Source organism: Schistocerca nitens, chromosome 5 (genome assembly GCF_023898315.1).
Source record: "Schistocerca nitens isolate TAMUIC-IGC-003100 chromosome 5, iqSchNite1.1, whole genome shotgun sequence".
Classification (NCBI taxonomy): domain Eukaryota; kingdom Metazoa; phylum Arthropoda; class Insecta; order Orthoptera; family Acrididae; genus Schistocerca; species Schistocerca nitens.
In genome coordinates this window covers 704,293,272-704,317,623 of record NC_064618.1, presented here as the reverse complement: position 1 = coordinate 704,317,623, position 24,352 = coordinate 704,293,272, and the positions used below count along the sequence as shown (strand labels likewise).

General features: G+C 42.2%; 1 protein-coding gene across 1 annotated transcript in view; it reads left to right on the top strand.

The window, feature by feature from the left end:
• Window positions 1–24,352, top strand: part of LOC126259503 (uncharacterized) — a 1,382,428-nt gene that overhangs the window by 1,249,916 nt on the left and 108,160 nt on the right. Inside the window, exon 6 of the mRNA XM_049956351.1 lies at window positions 21,742–21,762. Within this exon, the coding sequence (XP_049812308.1) occupies window positions 21,742–21,762 (21 nt within the window). The remainder of the gene's footprint in view (window positions 1–21,741; window positions 21,763–24,352) is intronic.

Below are 24,352 nucleotides of genomic sequence, written 5' to 3'. Positions count from 1 at the left end.
ATCAGCCTTATAAGCTTATCAGAATGTTTTTGATCACTTTGTATAACACTTCATTTCGTCAAGATTGAGCAAAGTTCATATTATCGGATTCGACAGTCTATCATTATCTTTAGATACGATTAAAATATCAGCTTTCTTATGATATATAATAAATGCAAGTTATGCACCATAAATATCATGAAGCTGTATAAAAACGTTACATCGATCATCAGATAGTAAAAGAGATCAATATCAATCTGAAGACGGCAATAAACTGTCGACTCACGCATTTTCTATGCAATGAATATCGGTGATATTTCGAGTCAGCCGAGGTGACAAGGGTTCGTCGACCCAGGAAAGTGCCTGCAACAATGTGGGAACAGCTTTTCTCGCCTTGGAAGAGTATCCGCAACGTATTTATCATGAAGATGTAGAAAACAGTGCGGATCTTGTATGGAGTGTCAACACGTCAAAGAATGTCCTCCGCTACGACATGAAAGACAAGTCAAGAAGAGATAGAGCGAAACTCGGTTTGTGTGAAACGAAGTAATTTCTTTCAGAAAGCGAGCCATGTGAAAAATTTGGATCTGGTACTCAATTTGCCAAATTATCCATTTTCCATCTCTATATATACTGTCGGTTAATGGTAGTGACGCCTCTTTACTCGATACTCTTGGTTCTTAAAAAAATCAAAATGTACCCGCACTAGATTATATCATCACTACACAGTTTCTAATAGCGCTGATGCTCCATCATGGCAAAGATTATTAACTGTTTAAATACACTTTATTTTCTACCGTGTATCAACAGCTAAAAGTTTTGAAGGACTCTGTAGAAGAAAAAGCTAGATACCTCCACGAAGTGTTGGGTGGGAATTATTTAGGAACTTGAAGCACCTGGTTGAAATAAATTACGCTGAACAACAAAAGAACGCGGAAAGCTGTATAATTATATAACGACTCTGCATTTACGGTAATCGTCCTAACTAGACTGTGTTTTATGGAACAATTGTTAAATGAAACAAAACTGTCTAGTGCCAGATTCTGGCTCATGTTGTTACTCATAATGCATAAAGAAATACATATCGAGTTTAGTCACAGCTATGACGGTGTACTCGTATGTTCGCTAGCGTCTCCTGAATGTTCTTCGTTTCCAGGTATCTAGGAAAATGAAGTAAAAGAATCTAATATTATGTATAGAAGGCTAGTGCAAAAATGTCGGCGACAGTGGTATGTAAATTGGTTAATGATTCAGTAGTGCATCTTGTCACTATATACTCATTTGTTTATGCCATTACCGATTCGAGTGGCGTATCCCTGAGTTAATTGTTACACTGCGTCATCATTGTATCCTAGCGTTAAACGTTGAACCAACAGGGATATTTTCTATTTACTCAATAGTAAGTCAAACACGTAAAATGACGGCTGAAACACCTCAATGAAATATACTATTTCCGTTTCCGATACCTGCCATTATCAGCAAGGATACGGTGACGGTATAGGTCACTGCAATCCAGTCAAATGCAGAGGAAGTTTCACGACCGGCGTGTTCATTAACCTTCTTCTTCAGAGCCCGTTTCTTTTTCAAGAGGTTGAACAAAGGATTTTTGTGGTACGAAGACCAGAAACAATCTCTAAAAAGGTTTGAGGGATCTTACATTAGTTAAGTTCAAAAACATGCCAGCGCGAATGTTCGTAACGTTGCGGAATTTAAGACTGGACTAAAGAGAGTAAGGAACTCTTTAAGTAAACATTTTAGACTAATATAAATAAAACAGTGTTAAAAGAAGCAAAAAATGTGTAGTGCATAGATTCTTATAGTGTGTAAATAAGTACATATCGAATACAGCAACAACATAATTTGTCATAAATTTAGATCATTTTACAGCAATGAAAAAAGAAAGGTTTAACGTCCCGTTTGATAACGAAGGCATTAAGACGAAACATTGGCAATAACAAGAGAAGGTTAAGGAACGAAATCGGCATGTTCTCTTCAAAGAAACTATCCCGGCTTTTGAATTAAGCCATTTAGGGAAACTATGGCAAACCTAAAGCTCGATGGTCGGACAGTGACTGAAACCATTGTCCTCCCGAATGCGAGCCCAGTGTCTTACCACAGGCTCTCATTCAAAACTAGGAACTAGCAATGGATTCTCCACTGGAATACTGTCTGGAAAACATTTTTCCGTCTAAGTCTGAACACGACATTGTGCAAGAAAACCCATCTTACGATGCAGTAATCCTATGATGGTTTCGTTATGTTGACGACGTTCTCTTACTATATAAGGGTCCCAATGAGTTTTGCGTTTGCTTAGTGGAACACTTGAATTGACAGCAGTCAGGTATCCAGTCTACAATCGAAGACAGTAATAATGGCATAGTCGCTTACCTTGACCTCCTAATCACACTAAAAACAGTACTTTTGTTTTTGATATTGGAAACCGTCAACCACAGACGCCGTGTTCCATCGTTCTTCAAATCATCCCATGAAATATAAAAAAGCTGCATTTCGTTCGCTTCTCTACCGACTCCATCAAGTCCACCTAACCTCCCAGGCTTTCGACCAGGAGGAGTACCAGGTTGTGCAAAGTATTGCACTTGCCAATGATTACGATATGTATTTTGTTCACAATATCAATACGGAAGTCTTGCACAATACAAGTTCCTCCAATAATCATTCGACGATTTCTACCACTTTATCACAGAGTCAAGCAGAACAACAAGACCAACAACTGCATTCCCTGCTACGGCCATTTTTCGGAAAGAATACGTAAATATTTTAAAAAAATAATACAAATCCTGCGTTTTTCTACCCTGCAGAATGTAGTTATAAGGTATAGATACAGGGAACACTCAATCAGCAACCCACATAAGAACGTAGGTGTTTATACAATTTCCTCTAATAACTGTCCTGAAATGTACAATGAGCAAACGGGCAGAGCTCTCTAAATCCGCTTTAAAGAACATCTCAGCGTGAACAGTTCGAAATCAGCGCCAACATCTCACTTACGTGATAATCAACATTCTGTTTGAGATCTCCAGGATAACATGGAGATTCTACATTCAGAGAGAAATGACATTTTTTAAACGTGCTTGAGGAGATAAGATGTAATAAAGTCCATGAGACGTCAACTGATAGTACTATCAATAATCAAACGGGTTTAAGGCAAAGAGCTTTAGTGGCAAATTGAATTTTTGAGGTTAGGGGTCTCATGATCTAACTATTACAACTTTTTTTTACGTTTTTGTATTCATGTTAACACACACTGCCGGCCCACATCTAGGAATTTGAATTACTTAATGATACATTGTTTTAATAGTGCAGAAAAACACTTCTGGCCATTAAAACTGCTACACCACGACGATGACGTGCTACAGACGCGAAATTTAACCGACAGGAATAAGATGCTGTGATATGCAAATGATAAGCTTTTCAGAGCATTCACACAAGGTTGGCGCCGGTGGCGACACCTACAACGTGCTGACATGAGGAAAGTTTCCAACCGATTTCTCTTACACAAACAGCAGTTGACTGGTCTAGCCTGGTGAAACGTTGTTGTGATGCCTCGTGTAAGGAGGAGAAATACACACCATCACGTTTCCGACTTTGATAAAGGTCGTATTGTAACCTATCGTGACTGCGGTTTATCGTATCGCGACATTGCTGCTCTCGTTGGTCGAGATACAATGACTGTTAGCAGAATATGGAATCGGTGGGTTCAGGAGGGTAATACGGAACACCGTGCTGGATCCCAACGGCCTCGTATCACTAGCAGTCGAGATGATAGGCATCTTATCTGCATGGCTGTAAAGGATCGTGCAGCCACGTCTCGATCCCTGAGTCAACAGATGGGGACGTTTGCAAGACAACAGTCATCTGCAGGAACAGTTCGACGACGTTTGCAGAAGCATGGACTGTCAGCTCGGAGACCATGGCTGCGGTTACCCTTGACGCTGCATCACTGACAGGAGCGCTTGCGATGGTATACTCAACGACGAACCTGGGTGCACGAATGGCAAAACGTCATTTTTTCTATGAAGCGAGGATCTGATTACAGCATCATGATTGTCGCATCCGTGTTTGGCGACATCGCGGTGAACGCACATTGGAAGCGTGTATTCGTCATCGCCATACAGGCGTATCACCCGGCGTGATGGTATGGGGTGCCATTGGTTACACGTCTCGGTGACCTCTTGTTCGCATTGACGGCACTTTGAACAGTGGACGTCACATTTCAGATGTGTTACGACCCGTGGCTCTACACTTCATTCTATCCCTGCGAAACCCTATATTTCAGCAGGATTATGCACGACCGCATGATGTAGGTCCTGTACGGGCCATTCTGGATGCAGGAAATGTTCGACTGCTGCCCTGGCCAGCAAATTCTCAAGATTTCTCGCCAATTGAAAGCGTCTGGTCAATGGTGGCCGAGCAACTGGCTCGTCACAATACGCCAGTCACTATTGTTGATGAACTGTGGTATCGTGTCGAAGCTGCATGGGCAGCTGTACCTGTACACGCCATCCAAGCTGTGTTTGACTCAATGCCCAGGCGTATCAAGGCCGTTATTACGGCCAGAGGTGGTTGTTCTGTTTACTGATTACTCAAAATCTATGCACCCAAATTGCGTGAAAATGTAATCACATGTCAGTAGTAGTATAATATATTTGTCCAATGAATACCCGTTTATCATCTGCTTTTCTTATTGGTGTATCAATTTTAATGCCCAGTAGTGGCCGAGCGGTTCTAGGCGCTACAGTCTGGAACCGCGCGACCGCTACAGTCACAGGTTCGAATCCTGCTTCGGGCATGGATGTGTGTGATGTCATTAGGTCCGTTAGGTTTAAGTAGTTCTAAGTTCTAGGGGACTGACGACCTCGGAAGTTAAGTCCCATAGTGCTCAGAGCCATTTGAACCATTTAATGGCCAGTAGTGTATGTCGTTCATCTTAGTAACAATATTATATTAGTATTACCCAGACTGAGTTTCATGTAACACAGAGAGTCGAGTCTGATAGTTAGAATGATTACCGCAGCTCCTCAGCCGATCACTAGTGGCGCGCTCCTCTTATTTCCCGTGTTGTTTGCATTATTTCAATTACCTTCACCGCCTCTGTAGCCGGACGGCAGTCACCGTGCACCGTTCGATAACACACTGCCTTGTTGTCAGCTGCTGTATTGGTGACAAACACTCATGAGCACATAGACTTTCGGTAAGTTTGACCGACAGCATAAGCTTCCTCCTTTCGGTCACTGGTGGCCCTCAAAAGAGTCAAAATAATTTTCAGTAAGTTTAAATACATTAAATATATTAATTGATATCACTAATTTTATTTCTTTCTTCAATCACCACAGGACTCAATAGTTTATAGATAACATTTATGGGGCCCAATATCTGCTGCTTGACACAGGCTGACAGGAACATATTTTAATCGGTAAAGTGATGACTGTTCTTGATCTTAACAGACGTCAGTACCGTTCCTGGCAGTTGTTCCACGTTACATGCGGACGGTCCCCATCTCCTTTTGATTTGAGTTACTGCTTTACTGTTTTTAAATCAAGGACCAGTTTCTGATCCCTAATTCTATTCTTCGGTTTTTTAGACGTGACATTCATCATTGATGACGGTTTATATTAACTGAGGAAGGCTGAGGACTTTGCCTAGCTACGCCAACTATTACCCTGCGGCATTCTGTAACTACTTCCATACCACATGACATAGAATTTGTAAGTAAAATTCTTTTGGTATGAAATTACAAATCTTCTGCAATAACTCCGTACGGTCCCGTTCTTTGTGAGGCGTATGTGATCCACAACTACTTTCCTAACGAGAGCGGTAATATTTTCTTCCATGTTTAAGTCTATTCATTCATTTCATTAAAATACCTCAGATAACTACAATTCCTAGTTATCAAAGCATTAATTGAAAAAAAATTCTGTACGGCTGTACGCCAGAAGATGCCACTTAAAAGTAGCGAAACCGGCTATGTGGGTCTCTAATCGACTTAAACAAATACAGCTACAGTAGACTACTGGACTTTTCATTAAGTTTTATATTTTAACACCTGTATTTTAACATGTTTACTATATGAAATGCCAATCAATCTATCGTGTCTTAACAATAAGCCACCTCTCACCGATTTCATTGTATTGCGCTTACGTAGTATGCACGTCCTTGAATCGTATCTAAACCCCGTTGACACCATTTCGCTGGATACATTTATTATCACAATTTAATTTAATGGGAAGTTTACGAATAAACTGGTGCCAAAATAACAGACGAATTCAAGGATATAACAAATGGGTTCGAAGGAAAGAATACTTGCTTTCTTCACACACGATTTGTTACAAACAACAGAGGCACGTCAAGGGGTAGATTCTGTCTTCAATGCGGCATTCAACGCTGTGTTACATTGTCGATTACTAACCAAGGTATGCGTGTTTCTGGCTCGCCCAACGGTTAAAAGTAGTATTACCATTAAATTATATAGCCTCAGGCTGCAGTTGCGGTGTTACAAGTCCTACGTTCACGTTTATTTTGTAGAGATACAATCAACGTTAGGCAAAAATTGAGCAGGTAAGAGCAGATTGTCAACACCAATATCGGTAATTACATTCTACATCTGCAAAACCATACAACCGACACTTACCCATCATAATGCACAATGAACTTGTAGGTAGCAAAAATTGTAAGTAGGCTGTTTAGGTTTTTATGTTGGTAACGCCACGTAGCGCTCTGTATGAAAATCCCTGACTGCGCTGTGTGCTGTTTGTGGCTGGTTGGACTCATTGTTGAAATATTCACTAGTATAGTATTGGGTAGTTGGATGTGAACAGCGCGTAGCGTTGTGCATTTGGAGGTGAGCCGCCAGAAGTGATAGTTGTGGGGAGAGAGATGGAAGAGTTTTGAGAGCGGACGATCTGGACGTGTGTCTGCCAGAAAAAGGAAATTTGTAAGACTGGATGTCATGAACTGATACATATATTATGACTTTCGAACACTATTAAGGTAAATACATTGTTTGTTCTCTATCAAAATCTTTCATTTGCTAACTATGCCTATCAGTAGTTAGTACCTTCAGTAGTTAGAATCTTTTATTTATCTGGCAGTTTTGGCCCTCAGTGTATTGCATTAGTTCACGTAACGAAGATTTTTGTGAGGTAAGTGATTCATGAAAGGTATAAGTTATTGTTAGTCAGGGCCATTCTTTTGTAGGGATTATTGAAAGTCAGATTCCATTCGCAAAAAAATATTGTGTGTCAGTTTAGTGATGATCAGAATAAGCAAAGAGAGAACTGTCTGAGTACATTCAGTTTTACTCAGCTGTCTTTGTATCAAATAAGTTTACTAGCACAGTCATTCATAATTTTTCCAAGGGGACGTTTCATATGGCGACCCTGCCAGGATACGAACATAGAATCTCATAAAGTTGTTGGCGGTTTACCTCAGACTTTTACACCATCCTCTAATAAAATTTGATGCAAATCGGTGAAGACCTTTTTGAAATTTTGGGTTGAAACGTTTTACCATATATAAGTTCTTGACCGAGTTACATCAAATTCTTGTATCATACATCTGCAGAAATATGTAAAGTGCTATAGATGTGCGATTTTCTCAGCCTGGAGTGGTAATAAAAGTTATGAAGTGTTTTTTTTGTTCAAATATCCCTTTTTAAAAGGAACATAGCTTATGCACATTAACAGACTAAAAATAGGAAAACATTGAATGTGTGTGATGTTTGTTGCAGGATTCTAGTGCTAGTCGTTTACGAGATATCGTAAAAGGACACAATTATTGTTTTATTCCGGTTGCCATCGATGATCTCAGTCCATAGTTACCACTCACAGGAAGTTCAAATGGCCCAAATGGCTCTGAGCACAATGTGACTTAACCTCTGAGATCACCAGTACCCTAGAACTTAGAACTACTGAAACCTAACTAACATAAGAACATCACACACATCCATGCCCAAGGCAGGATTCGAACCTGCGACCGTAGCGGTCGCACGGTTCCACACTGAAGTGCCTAGAACCGCTCGGCCACACCGGCCGGCTAGCACGGACTTCAATACGACATGCTTATAACTGTTTCCACAACGAAACTTTGTCTCGAAACCTGCCAGATAATCCAAAGATATTCTGGTCGCATGTGAAGTATGTTAGCCATAATTAACAATCAGTGTACCCGTGGTCTAGGGGTAGCGTCTTTGATTCATAATCAAAAACGTCTTCGGTCCCGGATGAGATCCCCACCACTGCCTAAATTTTGATAAATAATCAACATTGGCGGCCGAAGACTTACGGCATAAGAAGACAGCCTCATTCTGCCAACGGCCTTGTCAAAGAGGGCGGAGGAGCGGATAGTGGTTCAGGGCACTCTCTTGTCCTAGGGGTGGGAAATTGCCCCTAAAGGCGGAAGAATCAGCAATGATCAACGACATGAGGATGCAGAAGGCAATGGAAACCACTGCATTAAAGACACGTAACGTGTATCCACAGGCCATGTGGACTGTAATTGGAGAAGTGTCATGATCTCTCCATTGGCAAAAGATTCCGGAATAGCCCCCATTCGTATCTCCGGGAGGGGACTGCCAAGAGGGAGGTTACCATGAGAAAAAGATTGAATAATCAACGAAAGGGTAACGTTCTACGAGTCGGGGCGTGGAATGTCAGAAGCTTGAACGTGGTAGGGAAACTGGAAAATCTGAAAAGGGAAATTCAAAGGCTCAATCTAGATATAGTAGGGGTCAGTGAAGTGAAGTGGAAAGAAGACAAGGATTTTTGGTCAGATGAGTATCGGGTAATATCAACAGCAGCAGAAAATGGTGTAACAGGTATAGGATTCGTAATGAATAGGAAGGTAGGGCAGAGGGTGTGTTACTGTGAACAGTTCAGTGACCGGGTTGTTCTACTCAGAATCGACAGCTGATCAACACCGACAACGATAGTTCAGGTATACATGCCGACGTCGCAGGCTGAAGATGAACATATAGAGAAAGTGTATGAGGATATTGAAAGGGTAATGTAGTATGTAAAGGGGGACGAAAATCTAATAGTCATGGGCGACTGGAATGCTGTTGTAGGGGAAGGAGTAGAAGAAAAGGTTACAGGAGAATATGGGCTTAGGACAAGGAATGAAAGAGGAGAAAGACTAATTGAGTTCTGTAACAAGTTTCAGCTAGTAATAGCGAATACCCTGTTCAAGAATCACAAGAGGAGGAGGTATACTTGGAAAAGGCCGGGAGATACGGGAAGATTTCAATTAGATTACATCATGGTCAGACAGAGATTCCGAAATCAGATACTGCATTGTAAGGCGTACCCAGGAACAGATAGAGACTCAGATCACAATATAAGAGTGATGAAGAGAAGGCTGAAGTTCAAGACATTAGTCAGGAAGAATCAATACGCAAAGAAGTGGGATACGAAAGTACTAAGGAATGACGAGATACGTTTGAAGTTCTCTAACGCTATAGATACAGCAATAAGGAATAGCGCAGTAGGCAGTACAGTTGAAGAGGAATGGACATCTCTAAAAAGGGCCATCACAGAAGTTGGGATGGAAAACATAGGTACAAAGAAGGTAGCTATGAAGAAACCATGGGTAACAGAAGAAATACTTCAGTTGATTGATGAAAGGAGGAAGTACAAACATGTTCCGGGAAAATCAGGAATACAGAAATACAAGACACTGAGGAATGAAATAAATAGGAAGTGCAGGTAAGCTAAGACTAAGTGGCTGCAGGAAAAAGTGAAGACATCGAAAAAGATATGATTGTCGGAAGGACAGACTCAGCATACAGGAAAGTCAAAACAACCTTTGGTGACATTAAAAGCAACGGTGGTAACATTAAGAGTGCAACGGCAATTCCACTGTTAAATGCAGAGGAGAAAGCAGATAGGTGGAAAGAATACATTGAAAGCCTCTATGAGGGTGAAGATTTGTCTGATGTGATAGATGAAGAAACAGGAGTCGATTTAGAAGAGATAGGGGATCCAGAATTAGAATCGGAATTTAAAAGAGCTTTGGAGGACTTACGGTCAAATAAGGCAGAAGGGATAGATAATATTCCATCATAATTTCTAAAATCATTGGGAGAAGTGGCAACAAAACGACTATTCACGTTCGTGTGTAGAATATATGAGTCTGGCGACATACCATCTGACTTTCGGAAAAGCATCATCCACACAATTCCGAAGACGGCAAGGGCTGACAAGTGCGAGAATTATCGCACAATCAGCTTAACAGCTCATGCATCGAAGCTGCTTACAAGAATAATATACAGAAGAATGGAAAAGAAAATTGAGAATGCGCTAGGTGACGATCAGTTTGGCTTTAGGAAAAGTAAAGGGACGAGAGAGGCAATTCTGACGTTACGGCTAATAATGGAAGCAAGGCTAAAGAAAAATCAAGACACTTTCATGGGATTTGTCGACCTGAAAAAAGCGTTCGACAATATAAAATGGTGCAAGCTGTTCGAGATTCTTAAAAAGTAAGGGTAAGCTATAGGGAGAGACGGGTCATATACAATATGTACAACAACCAAGAGGGAATAATAAGAGTGGACGATCAAGAACGAAGTGCTCGTATTAAGAAGGGTGTTAGACAAGGCTGTAGCCTTTCGCCCCTACTCTTCAATCTGTACATCGATGAAGCAATGATGGAAATAAAAGAAAGGTTCAGGAGTGGAATTAAAATACAAGGTGAAAGGATATCAATGATACGATTCCCTGATGACACTGCCATCCTGAGTGAAAGTGAACAAGAATTACATGAACTGCTGAACGGAATGAACAGTCTAATGAGTACACAGTATGGTTTGAGAGTAAATCGGAGAAAGACGAAGGTAATGAGAAGTGGTAGAAATGAGAACAGCGAGAAACTTAACATCAGGATTGATGGTCACGAAGTCAATGCAGTTAAGGAATTCTGCTACCTAGGCAGTAAAATAACCAATGACGGACGGAGCAAGGAGGACATCAAAAGCAGACTCGCTATGGCAAAAAAGGCATTTCTGGCCAAGAGAAATCTACTAATATCAAATACCGGCCTTAATTTGAGGAAGAAATTTCTGAGGATGGACGTCTGGAGTACAGCATTGTATGGTAGTGAAACATGGACTGTGGGAAAATCGGAACAGAAGAGAATCGAAGCATTTGAGATGTGGTACTATAGGCGAATGTTGAAAATTAGGTGGACTGATAAGGTAAGGAATGAGGAGGTTCTACGCAGAATCGGAGAGGAAAGGAATATGTGGAAAACACTGATAAGGAGAAGTGACAGGATGATAGGACATCTGCTAAGACATGAGGGAATGACTTCCATGGTACTAGAGGGAGTTGTAGAGGGCAAAAACTGTAGAGGAAGACAGAGATTGGAATACGTCAAGCAAATAATTGAGGACGTAGGTTGCTAGTGCTACTTTGAGATGAAGAGGTTAGCACAGGAAAGGAATTCGTGGCGGGCCGCATCAAGCCAGTCAGTAGACTGATGACAAAAAAAAAAAAAAAAAAAAAAAAAAAAACCAATCAGTGCCTTCTCTGAGAGATAGCAATGGATATCCTGTCGAAGACAGTGCTGCCAAAGCAGAGTTACTAAGCACAGCCCTCCGAAACGCCTTCACAAAAGAAGACGAAGTAAATATTCCAGAATTCGAATCGGAAACAGCTGCCAACATGAGTAACGTAAAAGTAAATATCCTCGAAGTAGTGAAGCAACTTAAATCACTTAATAAAAGATAGTATTCTGATCCTAACTATATACCAATTAGGTTACTTTCGGAATATGCTGATGCACTAGCTCCATACTTAACAATCATAGTCAACCGTTCACTCGACGAAAGATCCGTACCCAAAGACTGGAAAGTTGCACAGGTCACACCGATATTCAAGAAAGGTAGTATGGGTAATCCACAAAATTACAGACCCATATCTTTAACGTCGATATGCAGCAGGAGTTTGGAACATATATTGTGTGCTAACGTTATGAATTACCCCTAAGAAAACTGTCTGGTCTATTGACATACAGTCAACATGGGTTTAGAAAACATCGTTCCTGTGAAACACAACTAGCTCTTTATTCATATGAAATGCTGAGTGCTATTGACAAGGGATTTCAGATCGATTCCGTATTTCTGGATTTCCGGAAGGCATTTGACACCGTACCACACAAGTGGCTCGCAGTGAAATTGCATGTTTATGGAATATCGTCTCAGTTATGTGACTGGATTTGTAATTTCCTGTCAGAGAGGTCACAGTTCGAAGTAATTGGCGGAAAGTCATTGAGTAAAGCAGGAGTGGTTTCTGACGTTCCCCAAGGTAGTGTTATAGGTCCTTTGCTATTCCTTGTCTACATAAACGAGTTGGGAGGCAATCTGAGCAGCCGTCTTCGGTTGTTTGCAGATTACGCTGTCGTTTAGCGACTAATAAAGTCATCAGAAGATCAAAACAAATTGCAAAACGATTTAGAAAATATATCTGAATAGTGCGAAAAGTGGCAGTTGACCCTAAATAACGAAAAGTGTGAGGCCAATCACATGAGTGCTAAAAGGAACTCGTTAAACTTCGGTTACACGATAAATCAGTCTAATCTAAAAGCCGTAAATTCAACTAAATACCTGGGTATTACAATTACGAACAACTTAAATCGTAAGGAACACATAGAAAACGTTGTGGGGAGGCTAACCCAAGACTGCGTTTTATTGGCAGGACACTCTGAAAATGTAACAAATCTACTAAGGAGACTGCCTACACTACGCTTGTCTTTTAGAATACTGCTGTGCAGTGTGGGATTCTTACCAGATAGGACTGACGGAGTACATCGAAGGCAGCACGTTTTGTATTATCGCAAAGTATGGGAGAGACTGTCGCAGAAATGATACAGGATTTCGGCTGGACATCATTAAAAGAAAGGCTTTTTTCGTTGCGACGGAATCTTCTCACGAAATACCAATCCCCAACTTTCTCCTCCGAATGCGAAAATTTTTTTTTACACCGACCTACATATGGAGGAATGATCACCACTATAAAGAAAGGGAATTCAGAGCTCGTACGGAAAGATATAGGTGTTCATTCTTTACGCATTCTATACGAGTTTGGAATACTAGAGAATTGTGAAGGTGGTTCGATGAACCCTCTAAAGGCGCTTAAATGCGATTTGCAGAGTATCCATGTAGATGTAGATGAACCTAAATGGGAGGCTGAAAAGTATACCGCCCATAAGAAGACACGAACAGAAGTGTTCCGCCAATTGTCACAGTAGTAACTCGGGTGTTGTGACTGTTTGTCCCATTCACATAACGTGTTCGTTACAGACTACCCTCTCCCCCAGTGTCACCGTGAAGCAGTACAGTGCCCCGACGCTTGGTCGACTGTTGGCGGTACCATTAATTATGTAGCGCTTGTGAAGTTAGAGGACAACAGGGCGCGGTAAAGCCAAAGCTGCGCTGCATTTCCTCTGGCCGCGACAGGGTGGCTGCGAGGTTCGTTAAGCGTGCAGACGCGAGCGGCGTGCGGTCATGCGGTTCAGCCCGCTGTGTCCTGGACGGCTTGTTTGTACGAGTATTGTCGTAGAGACGGTCGCAGATATTATCCAGTTGTTTCTCGCAGTGGCGGCAGGTTTCTATCGCCTTACGAGCTACCATAGCAACCATGGGCTACTCCAGCATACTCCACTTTCTATAGCCCTTGAAAACGTACAAGCCACAAAATTCCTTGGACTGTGGATGCATGACGCTCTAATATGAAACAAGCGAGTGCAATATCTGGGTTGCTAATTAAATTGCATCTGCTACTGCACGAAAATTCTTTCCAAGTGAACAGAAAATAAGATGTCAATGAAAAGCGCACTTTGCTCAAACAAATTCGCTGCTGCGATATGTGTCATTTTCTGGGAAAATTCATCCTATCTCAAAATCAATTTTAAAACACAAAAATAACTTTAAAATCAAAGCCTCTTACAAGCTTATGTATAGAAACCTAAATATTTTTAGATCTCCTTGTTTGAATATTCTAGAAGTAATGTTGATCACCAGGAGAAAGTTAGATGGAAGGAACACATTCAGCGCACAAAAAACACGCTCACAATATTGACGCAAAACAGATTTCTATATAAAGATCAAAGGCTTATTCTGAATTACCACACAGTATAAAGAAAAAAAGATGAAAAAGACCATGAAAAATTTTAAATTACAGTGAAGAGCATACCCCTAAGAAAAATACTTCTACTATGTAAAGGATTTCCTAGCAATTCAAAGATAAGAAATTAAATTTCAAGTAATTTAAGCTTAAACACAGTGGAAAATTGTTGAACAAAATAGAAATCATGTCTTCAGTAATATCCGACACAGGTTTTGTTTTCATTGCAAATACACACATCAAAAAAAGTTTAGCAACACCTCGGTTCAGAGAGTTTCGGAACCTGTACAGAAAATTGGATTAGAGATCAACATAAAAATCATTTCCGCCCTTTTTATTGCTCATCGCACACATTGCATGTTGTACCACCAGACAACGAGATCTTCAGCAGTGTTGATCTAGATTGCTGTGCACACCGGTATCTCTAATACCCGGTAGCACATCCTCTTCCATTGATGCATATCGCTATTCGTCGTGGCATACTGTCCACAAGTACATCAAGGCACTGTTGGTCCACATTGTCCCACTCCTCAACGGCGATTCGGCGTAGATCCCTTAGAGTGGGTCACGTCGTCCATAAACAGCCCTTTTCAGTCTATCCCAGGCATGATCGATAGGGTTCATGTCAGGAGAACATGCTGGCCACTCTATTCAAGCGATGTCTTTATCCTGAAGGAAGTCATTCACAATATGTGCGCGAATTGTCATCCATGAAGACGAATGCCTTGCCAATATGCTTCCAATACGGTTGCACTATCGGTCGGAGGATGGCATTCACGTATCGTACAGCCTTCCATGACCACCAGTGGCGTACGTCGGCCCCACATAACGCCACCCCAAAACAGCAGGGAACCTCCACCATGTTGCACTCGCTGGACAATGTGTCTAAGGCTTTCAGGCTGACCGGGTTGCCTCAAATGTCTCCAACGATTGTCTGGTTGAAGACATACGTGACACTCATCAGTGAATAGAACCTGACACCAATCCTGAGCAGTCCGTTCGGCATGTTGTTGGGCCTATCTGTATCGCGCTGCATGGTGTCTTGGTTGCAAAGATGGACCTCGCTGTGGACGTCGGGAGTGCAGTTGCGCATCATGCAGCCAGCTGCGCACGGTTTGAGTCGTAACACGTGCCTGCAAGAAAAGCATTCAACATGGTGGCGTTGCTTTCAGGGCACCTCCCAGCCATAATCCGTAGGTAGCGGTCATCCACTGCAGTAGTAGTTGTTGGGCGGCCTGAGCGAGGCATGTCATCGACAGTTCCTGTCTCTCTGTACCTCCTCCACGTCCGAAAAACATCGCTTTGGTTTACTTCTAGACGCCTGGACACTTCCAAATGGTTCAAATGGCTCTGAGCACTATGGGACTTTACTGCTGAGGTCATCAGTCCCCTAGAACTTAGAACTACTTAAACCTAACTAACCTAAGGACATCACACACATCCATGCCCGTGGCAGGATTCGAACCTGCGACTGTAACGGTCGCGCGTTTCGAGACTGAAGCGCCTAGAACTGCTCGGCCTCAGCGACCGGCAATGACGTCATCAATCTTATGTTGTGGAAATAACGCCATTCCCCTTGACGATCTGCTCGCAAATCTTGGAGAGCGGTTGCTGGAAGCTGACGTTGTGCAACACATCTCCCTGTGCATTCCAGACATGCTCTTTGACATTCAAATCAGGAGAGCGAGCAGGCCACGCCATGGGTTCAATATATTCCGTTCCCAAGAGGACATCAACCACCTGTGCTCTACGAAGTCGAGCATTATCGTCCGTCAATACGAAATCTGGGCCCACAGCATCTCGCAACAACCGCACGTAAGGTCCCACGACCTCGTCACGATACGTGACAGATGTTAAACCGTGCCGGTTGACCTGTACAATTTCGTGAAGAGGTCTTCATGTGGTTACCATACACACCAATAGCGATCCTCCTCGATATCGATCTCTTTATACAATGTTTGGGTCCCAAAATCGAGTTACACGTTGCCACCGTCGAGAATCACTCCCCCGATCAGATGGGGACTCATCTGTGAAAAGAACATTGGCCCAGCGTTCGACCGTCCAGGTGGCATACTGTGAAGATGCATCAGAGGTACACAAACAGCAGGTTTCCAACAGTAAACGCCGCTCTGCCGAAGCCTTCTGTACACCGTTCGCCTCGGTGCAACACGTCTAGTGGCCGCTGCGAGGTCAGATTCCGGCTGCCATGCAGTAATAAGACGATACCATCGTGCCCTTAGATCCAAATAACACTCCTCTGTTTCTGATGTCACAAATGGTCAGCCCTGTCCTGGTCTTCGGGATGCAGATTCGACCTCTATAAACTGTCGCCACATCCGAAAAAACAGAACGACATACATTAAGCCATCAGGCCACATTATAACCCTAAGACTATTATTGTAATTTAATATGCTTTTACCTAAATAACAGAAAGCCCAGACTCCATGTTGTCACGTATACTAGACCCCAACAGAACAAAGATTCTGTTACAGGAAAAGCTCTTACTAAAATCTAGTATAGTTTCCCAGTAAAGTACGACGGTCACTCCAAAAGAAATGCACACTATTTTTGTAAAAGTACTGTTTTTATTCTGCATGTGTGGAAGTTTTACAGTGGGTAGATACATCCTTCCCGCTTGTTTTCAAACTTAGTTCTTCCTGTTCCCGTGAGTGGCACCGTCACAGCATGTCTTCAAGATGGCTGCTATACTTGACGTTCGTCAGAAGCAACGTGCTGTCATAGAATTCCTGTGCTGTGAAAAAGAGACAGTGGGGAACATCCACAAGAGATTGAAAAAGGTTTTTGGAGATGCTGCTGTCGATCGCAGCACAGTTAGTCGGTGGGCAAGCAGGTTACGTGGTGACAGCGGGCACGGCAATATTGAGGATTGTCCTCCCAGCGGCAGGCCTCGTACTGCACACACTCCAGACAATATGCAGAGTGTTAACGAATTGGTGACTGCTGACAGACGCATCACAATGAACGAATTGTCACGCTACTTTGGGATAGGGGAAGGTAGTGTTTGCAGAATACTGAAAGTGTTGCCGTTAAAAAAGGTGCACGGCCACATGTCAGTCAAAAAACCATGGAAGCGATCACAAAACTGGACAACACTGAAATACCCACCTTACAGTCCTGACCTGGCTCCATGTGACTATCATCTCTTTGGGAAACTGAGAGACTCTCTTCATGGAACAATGTTTGAAGACCATGACTCCCTTGTGCACGCTGCCAAACAGTGGCTCCAACAGGTTGGTCCAGAATTTTACCGTGTGGGTGTACAGGATCTGGTTCCAAGATGGCGTAAGGCAGTTGAGAGGGATGGATATTATGTGGAAAATGAAAATGTTGTTGTTGTTGTGGTCTTCAGTCCTGAGACTGGTTTGATGCAGCTCTCCATGCTACTCTATCCTGTGCAAGCTTCTTCACCTCCCAGTACCTACTGCAACCTACATCCTTCTGAATCTGCCTAGTGTATTGATCTCTTGGTCTCCCTCTACGATTTTTACCCTCTACACTGCCCTCCAATGCTAAATTTGTGATCCCTTGATGCCTCAAAACATGTCCTACCAACCGATCCCTTCTTCTAGTCAAGTTGTGCCACAAACTTCTCTTCTCCACAATCCTATTCAATACTTCCTCATTAGTTACGTGATCCACCCACCTTATCTTCAGCATTCTTCTGTAGCACCACATTTCGAAAGCTTCTATTCTCTTCTTGTCCAAACTGGTTATCGTCCATGTTTCACTTCCATACATGGCTACACTCCATACAAATACTTTCAGAAACGACTTCCTGACACTTAAATCTATACTCGATGTTAACAAATTTCTCTTCTTCAGAAAAGCTTTCCTTGCCATTACCAGTCTACATTTTATATCCTCTCTACTTCTACCATCATCCGTTATTTTACTCCCTAAATAGCAAAACTCCTTTACTACTTTAAGTGTCTCATTTCCTAATCTAATCCCCTCAGCATCCCCCGATTTAATTTGACTACATTCCATTATCCTCGTTTTGCTTTTGTTGATGTTCATCTTATATCCTCCTTTCAAGACACTGTCCGTTCCGTTCAACTCCTCTTCCAAGTCCTTTGCTGCCTCTGACAGAATTACAATGTCATCGGCGAACCTCAAAGTTTTTATTTCTTCTCCATGAATTTTAATACCTACTCCGAATTTTTCTTTTGTTTCCTTTACTGCTTGCTCAATATACAGATTGAATAACATCGGGGAGAGGCTACAACCCTGTCTCACTCCTTTCCCAACCACTGCTTCCCTTTCATGCCCCTCGACTCTTATAACTGCCATCTGGTTTCTGTACAAATTGTAAATAGCCTTTCGCTCCCTGTATTTTACCCCTGCCACCTTCAGAATTTGAAAGAGAGTATTCCAGTTAACGTTGTCAAAAGCTTTCTCTAAGTCTACAAATGCTAGAAACGTAGGTTTGCCTTTTCTTAATCTTTCTTCTAAGATAAGTCGTAAGGTTAGTATTGCCTCACGTGTTCCAACATTTCTACGGAATCCAAACTGATCTTCCCCGAGGTCCGCTTCTACCAGTTTTTCCATTCGTCTGTAAAGAATTCGCGTTAGTATTTTGCAGCTGTGACTTATTAAACTGATAGTTCAGTAATTTTCACATCTGTCAACACCTGCTTTCTTTGGTATTGGAATTATTATATTCTTCTTGAAGTCTGAGGGTATTTCGCCTGTCTCATACATCTTGCTCACCAGATGGTAGAGTTTTGTCATGACTGGCTCTCCCAAGGCCATCAGTAGTTCTAATGGAATGTTGTCTACTCCCGGGGCCTTGTTTCGACATAGGTCTTTCAGTGCTCTGTCACACTCTTCACGCAGTATCTTATCTCCCATTTCATCTTCATCTACATCCTCTTCCATTTCCATAATACTGTCCTCAACTACATCGCCCTTGTATAAACCCTGTATATACTCCTTCCACCTTTCTGCCTTCCCTTCTTTGCTTAGAACTGGGTTGCCATCTGAGCTCTTGATATTCATACAAGTGGTTCTCTTCTCTCCAAAGGTCTCTTTAATTTTCCTGTAGGCAATATCTATCTTACCCCTAGTGAGACAAGCCTCTACATCCTTACATTTGTCCTCTAGCAATCCATGCTTAGCCATTTTGCACTTTCTGTCGATCTCATTTTTGAGACGTTTGTATTCCCTTTTGCCTGCTTCATTTACTGCATTTTTATATTTTCTCCTTTCATCAATTAAATTCAGTATTTCTTCTGTTACCCAAGGATTTCTATTAGCCCTCGTCTTTTTACCTACTTGATCCTCTGCTGCCTTCACTACTTCATCCCTCAGAGCTACCCATTCTTCTTCTACTGTATTTCTTTCCTCCATTCCTGTCAATTGTTCCCTTATGCTCTCCCTGAAACTCTCTACAACCTCTGGTTCTTTCAGTTTATCCAGGTCCCATCTCCTTGAATTCCCACCTTTTTGCAGTTTCTTCAGTAAATATTGTTCCTAAAGGATGTATCTACACACTGTAAAACTCTCAAACATGGAGAATAAAGGATGGATTTAAAAAAAATTTCTTTTGGAATGTCCCTCGTGCATTATGGGAGGATAGTCCTGATAATAGGAAATGCCAATCAACAGAGTTACCCGTTTTTCAGGATTTGACCATGTGTTGTGTCTAATGGACAAGTAAATCAGACAATTCAGTTCTTTTCCTAGGCTTTTACCCAGCAGTTAAATAGAAACGCAATATGAATAATATTACACTGAAGCTGGGACAACAGTTCCAAGTTCATTTAGTGGTTCAAAACATGTACTAATTGTCTCCAGCCTTTCCAGGTAATGAAACAATAAAGTCCTGGAAAAGTAGAAGTATGAATTTTGCCAACTTTCTTCGTACTGCTTAATTTGGTTCATCAAATTAATATTACTCCACGTAAACAATATTGGTGCTGACACTGCAATTTCTTCTTGACTACTACACCTTTATACATTACGTTTTTAAAAGAGAAAAAGCCTAGTAGATAAAGAAGCTAAAAATAATTGGCCAGGTTGATCTATAGAAAAGCATTTTCAACAATAAACAACTTCAGTACTAAAATGCTTACATACTGAAGCATATACTTTTTATACTGATCATTTCACTTCAAGAAAACCCCTTTCTCACTGGAATTTTCTTTCAAAAGCTATTATTCTATGAACAGTTCCCTGTATAGTGATTTACCAGATTGTAGTAACTTGGTTGCACTCTGATTGAATTTTACTTAAGCAAACACTTTGCAATTGTTAAGAAAACACAAAAAAAGTTCAAATGGTACCTCATTATATTAACTTTGCACTTAGTAAGTTTGTAAAATAGGATATTGGGATTCATCAAACACTAGAAAGGAACCCTATATGGGTGTTGATTAGGATGAAGTAACAGAGTGAATCACTTTCTTTAAAGTTCAAAAATGATTATTAGAACACAGTTTAAATGGACGGTTTACGCTGTACAGAATTAAATCTACTATAAAAATTTTATCTGGTGGCTGTGGGCTTGGGTATTGCGAACAATTATGGCGGCTTCACTACCCACAGTACGGCCTGCACGTCTCTTGCTGTAAGGGCTCAATTTCTCTTCTTGTCGTCAGTCAATTCTACTTGCAGTAGCTCAACAACTCGGAGCTACGCCGTAAGCCATTTTCAGTCTCCATCCGTCGCATTTTGTGCGAATTTGCAGGCAAAGCTTCTCCTGCTCCACAAACGTGTTGCCTCAGTTTGCTTGTCATACTGCAGTACATCTCACGATGCACGTATTTCGATCTAAGAGCACACATCTGGCTACGGCATAAACACTTAATTGGACTACAATTTGTGACAGTATTGTTAATGCTGAACACTTCCAATTGCATTCAAGTAAACGTAAAACTTCTCTAAGGCAAACAAAATGTTAACAAACGGCGGGTCCAAAGAGTGGCATTTTCAGTTCTGAAGCTATAATCGTTCCTCGTAATGATTTATTGTGAAAATCTTGTCAGAGGAACGACTGATAAAAGTAAACAATAGTCACTGAAATGTTAAGCCAGTGACATTAGCAATGTTTCACAGTTGGCAGAGAGAAGGATGGTTTCGATATCCATGTCAACGACTAAGGTGTATTATCAATTAAAACTTCGACTTATTGTTGGGAAATGCTTCACTCTACTTACTGACGTGAATCTTTTAAATATTGCAGTATATAGCTCTGCATGTAAGACTTGATATTTCTCCACGGTCTCAGGTTCATCTAGAGTGTAAGGTTTTATACTGAACTTAGTGGACAGTTCTCCAATTTAAATTAGAGAAAAGGTAAAAGAATTGTATAACACAATATGTATTCGAGAAAGTTTCTTCCTGCATTACGAAGAACTACAGAATTATTTCACTTTAGAAGGAAACGTACGTTCTTTCAAATGTAAAGAAATAGTTTGTAAAGACAACCTAAATGTTCAGCATAATACTGAGACATTTTTGTTTGGTAATAATTCTATTTCACACTGTTCGAACTGACCCGGTTTTCTTTATTTCATTCTGTGCCTTTTGGGGCAAAGGTTACTGCTGACTATCTACATTTGATGACAAATCTCTAATCTAATGAGGTTCGGTCTCTCTTTTGCAGGTCTTCTGCAGCCGCCCAACGGTGAGTCCATGAATATGTTTTGCTTTTACTATATTCTTCAAATTATCGATTGTATTAGTTCATTTTTATATTTTCAGTTAATGGTGTACAGTAACAAAAATTATGTAATTCAGTTAAATATGAATTAAATTGAGATTAAATATAACTGATATTACAATAAAAAATTGGAAATCCAAGAGAATCAGTTTGTATATTCATTAGATATATACACGAAAATTAATAGAGTTAGAGTACACATAATACACTCCTGGAAATGGAAAAAAGAACACATTGACACCGGTGTGTCAGACCCACCATACCTGCTCCGTACACTGCGAGAGGGCTGTACAAGCAATGATCACACGCACGGCACAGCGGACACACCAGGACCCGCGGTGTTGGCCGTCGAATGGCGCTAGCTGCGCAGCATTTGTGCACCGCCGCCGTCAGTGTCAGCCAGTTTGCCGTGGCATACGGAGCTCCATCGCAGTCTTTAACACTGGTAGCATGCCGCGACAGCGTGGACGTGAACCGTATGTGCAGTTGACGGACTTTGAGCGAGGGCGTATAGTGGGCATGCGGGAGGCCGGGTGGACGTACCGCCGAATTGCTCAACACGTGGGGCGTGAGGTCTCCACAGTACATCGATGTTGTCGCCAGTGGTCGGCGGAAGGTGCACGTGCCCGTCGCCCTGGGACCGGACCGCAGCGACGCACGGATGCACGCCAAGACCGTAGGATCCTACGCAGTGCCGTAGGGGACCGCACCGCCACTTCCCAGCAAATTAGGGACACTGTTGCTCCTGGGGTATCGGCGAGGACCATTCGCAACCGTCTCCATGAAGCTGGGCTACGGTCCCGCACACCGTTAGGCCGTCTTCCGCTCACGCCCCAACATCGTGCAGCCCGCCTCCAGTGGTGTCGCGACAGGCGTGAATGGAGGGACGAATGGAGACGTGTCGTCTTCAGCGATGAGAGTCGCTTCTGCCTTGGTGCCAATGATGGTCGTAAGCGTGTTTGGCGCCGTGCAGGTGAGCGCCACAATCAGGACTGCATACGACCGAGGCACACAGGGCCAACACCCGGCATCATGGTGTGGGGAGCGATCTCCTACACTGGCCGTACACCACTGGTGATCGTCGAGGGGACACTGAATAGTGCACGGTACATCCAAACCGTCATCGAACCCATCGTTCTACCATTCCTAGACCGGCAAGGAAACTTGCTGTTCCAACAGGACAATGCACGTCCGCATGTATCCCGTGCCACCCAACGTGCTCTAGAAGGTGTAAGTCAACTACCCTGGCCAGCAAGATCTCCGGATCTGTCCCCCATTGAGCATGTTTGGGACTGGATGAAGCGTCGTCTCACGCGGTCTGCACGTCCAGCACGAACGCTGGTCCAACTGAGGCGCCAGGTGGAAATGGCATGGCAAGCCGTTCCACAGGACTACATCCAGCATCTCTACGATCGTCTCCATGGGAGAATAGCAGCCTGCATTGCTGCGAAAGGTGGATATACACTGTACTAGTGCCGACATTGTGCATGCTCTGTTGCCTGTGTCTATGTGCCTGTGGTTCTGTCAGTGTGATCATGTGATGTATCTGACCCCAGGAATGTGTCAATAAAGTTTCCCCTTCCTGGGACAATGAATTCACGGTGTTCTTATTTCAATTTCCAGGAGTGTACTCTGCTTATCAGCGACAGTCTAATCATCATATGTAGCGTTTCTTGTTGCTTTCTACTAATTCCTTTTCCTGAAGAAATTGAATGGATGAATTCCTTTCTGAGCTCAATAACGTATCTTTGATATAAACAGATAAATCAACAGGTAGTCCTTAGCTACGAAGGTACCTAGAATGCTCATTATCTTCCTATGTTATTTATTTTTAACATTCCAGTCTCAATACTTTACAACATATGGTAGTTCTTGGATGAGCTCTACAGTAAGTTTCAAGGCAAGTACACATAAGCAAATCACCTATTAAAACAGATTTAAATCTGTGATTACTAATACCAGCAAGTCTTTGACTGAGGTGAGACTTATAAATTAACCCAATTTGCATTCAATTAGTGACGACGAAAAGTTCTCGCCTGCAATCGGAGTTGTTCTTTAATTACAGAGATAAGGGACGCCGGGCCCTCGCGCGACTTCATCCAATCGCCGAGGCCCATCTTGAGTCAGCAATCAGCGAACTTCTTAAATCTTTCGGCAGACAATAATCCAGAAAAGAGAAGAAAACTTGGAGCGCGCGCTCTAATTGAAGTATTTCCGCCATTTCTGTCATCTAGTTATAGAGATAACGCTTAGCCTTAATCCAGAGCTTTGAAGCCACAGGCAGAAAGGTCTTGTTACACTCTCGCTGAGACCTAATGACTGTCCCCGCGAAAACAAAAGAGTTCTTGCGTTTGCTCTCTCTCTCTCTCTCTCTCTCTCTCTCTCTCTCTCTCTCTCTCTCTCTCCCTCTCTCTTTCCCCATGTTCTCTTGCTCACGCATTCTTAATACGTAAGTAAATGTTCTTGTGGTCAAACTAAATTTGTGATCGGCCCCAGTAAATGAGGCACTATGATAAGGACCCAAAGCACAGATACAAAATTTTCAGGAAAATAG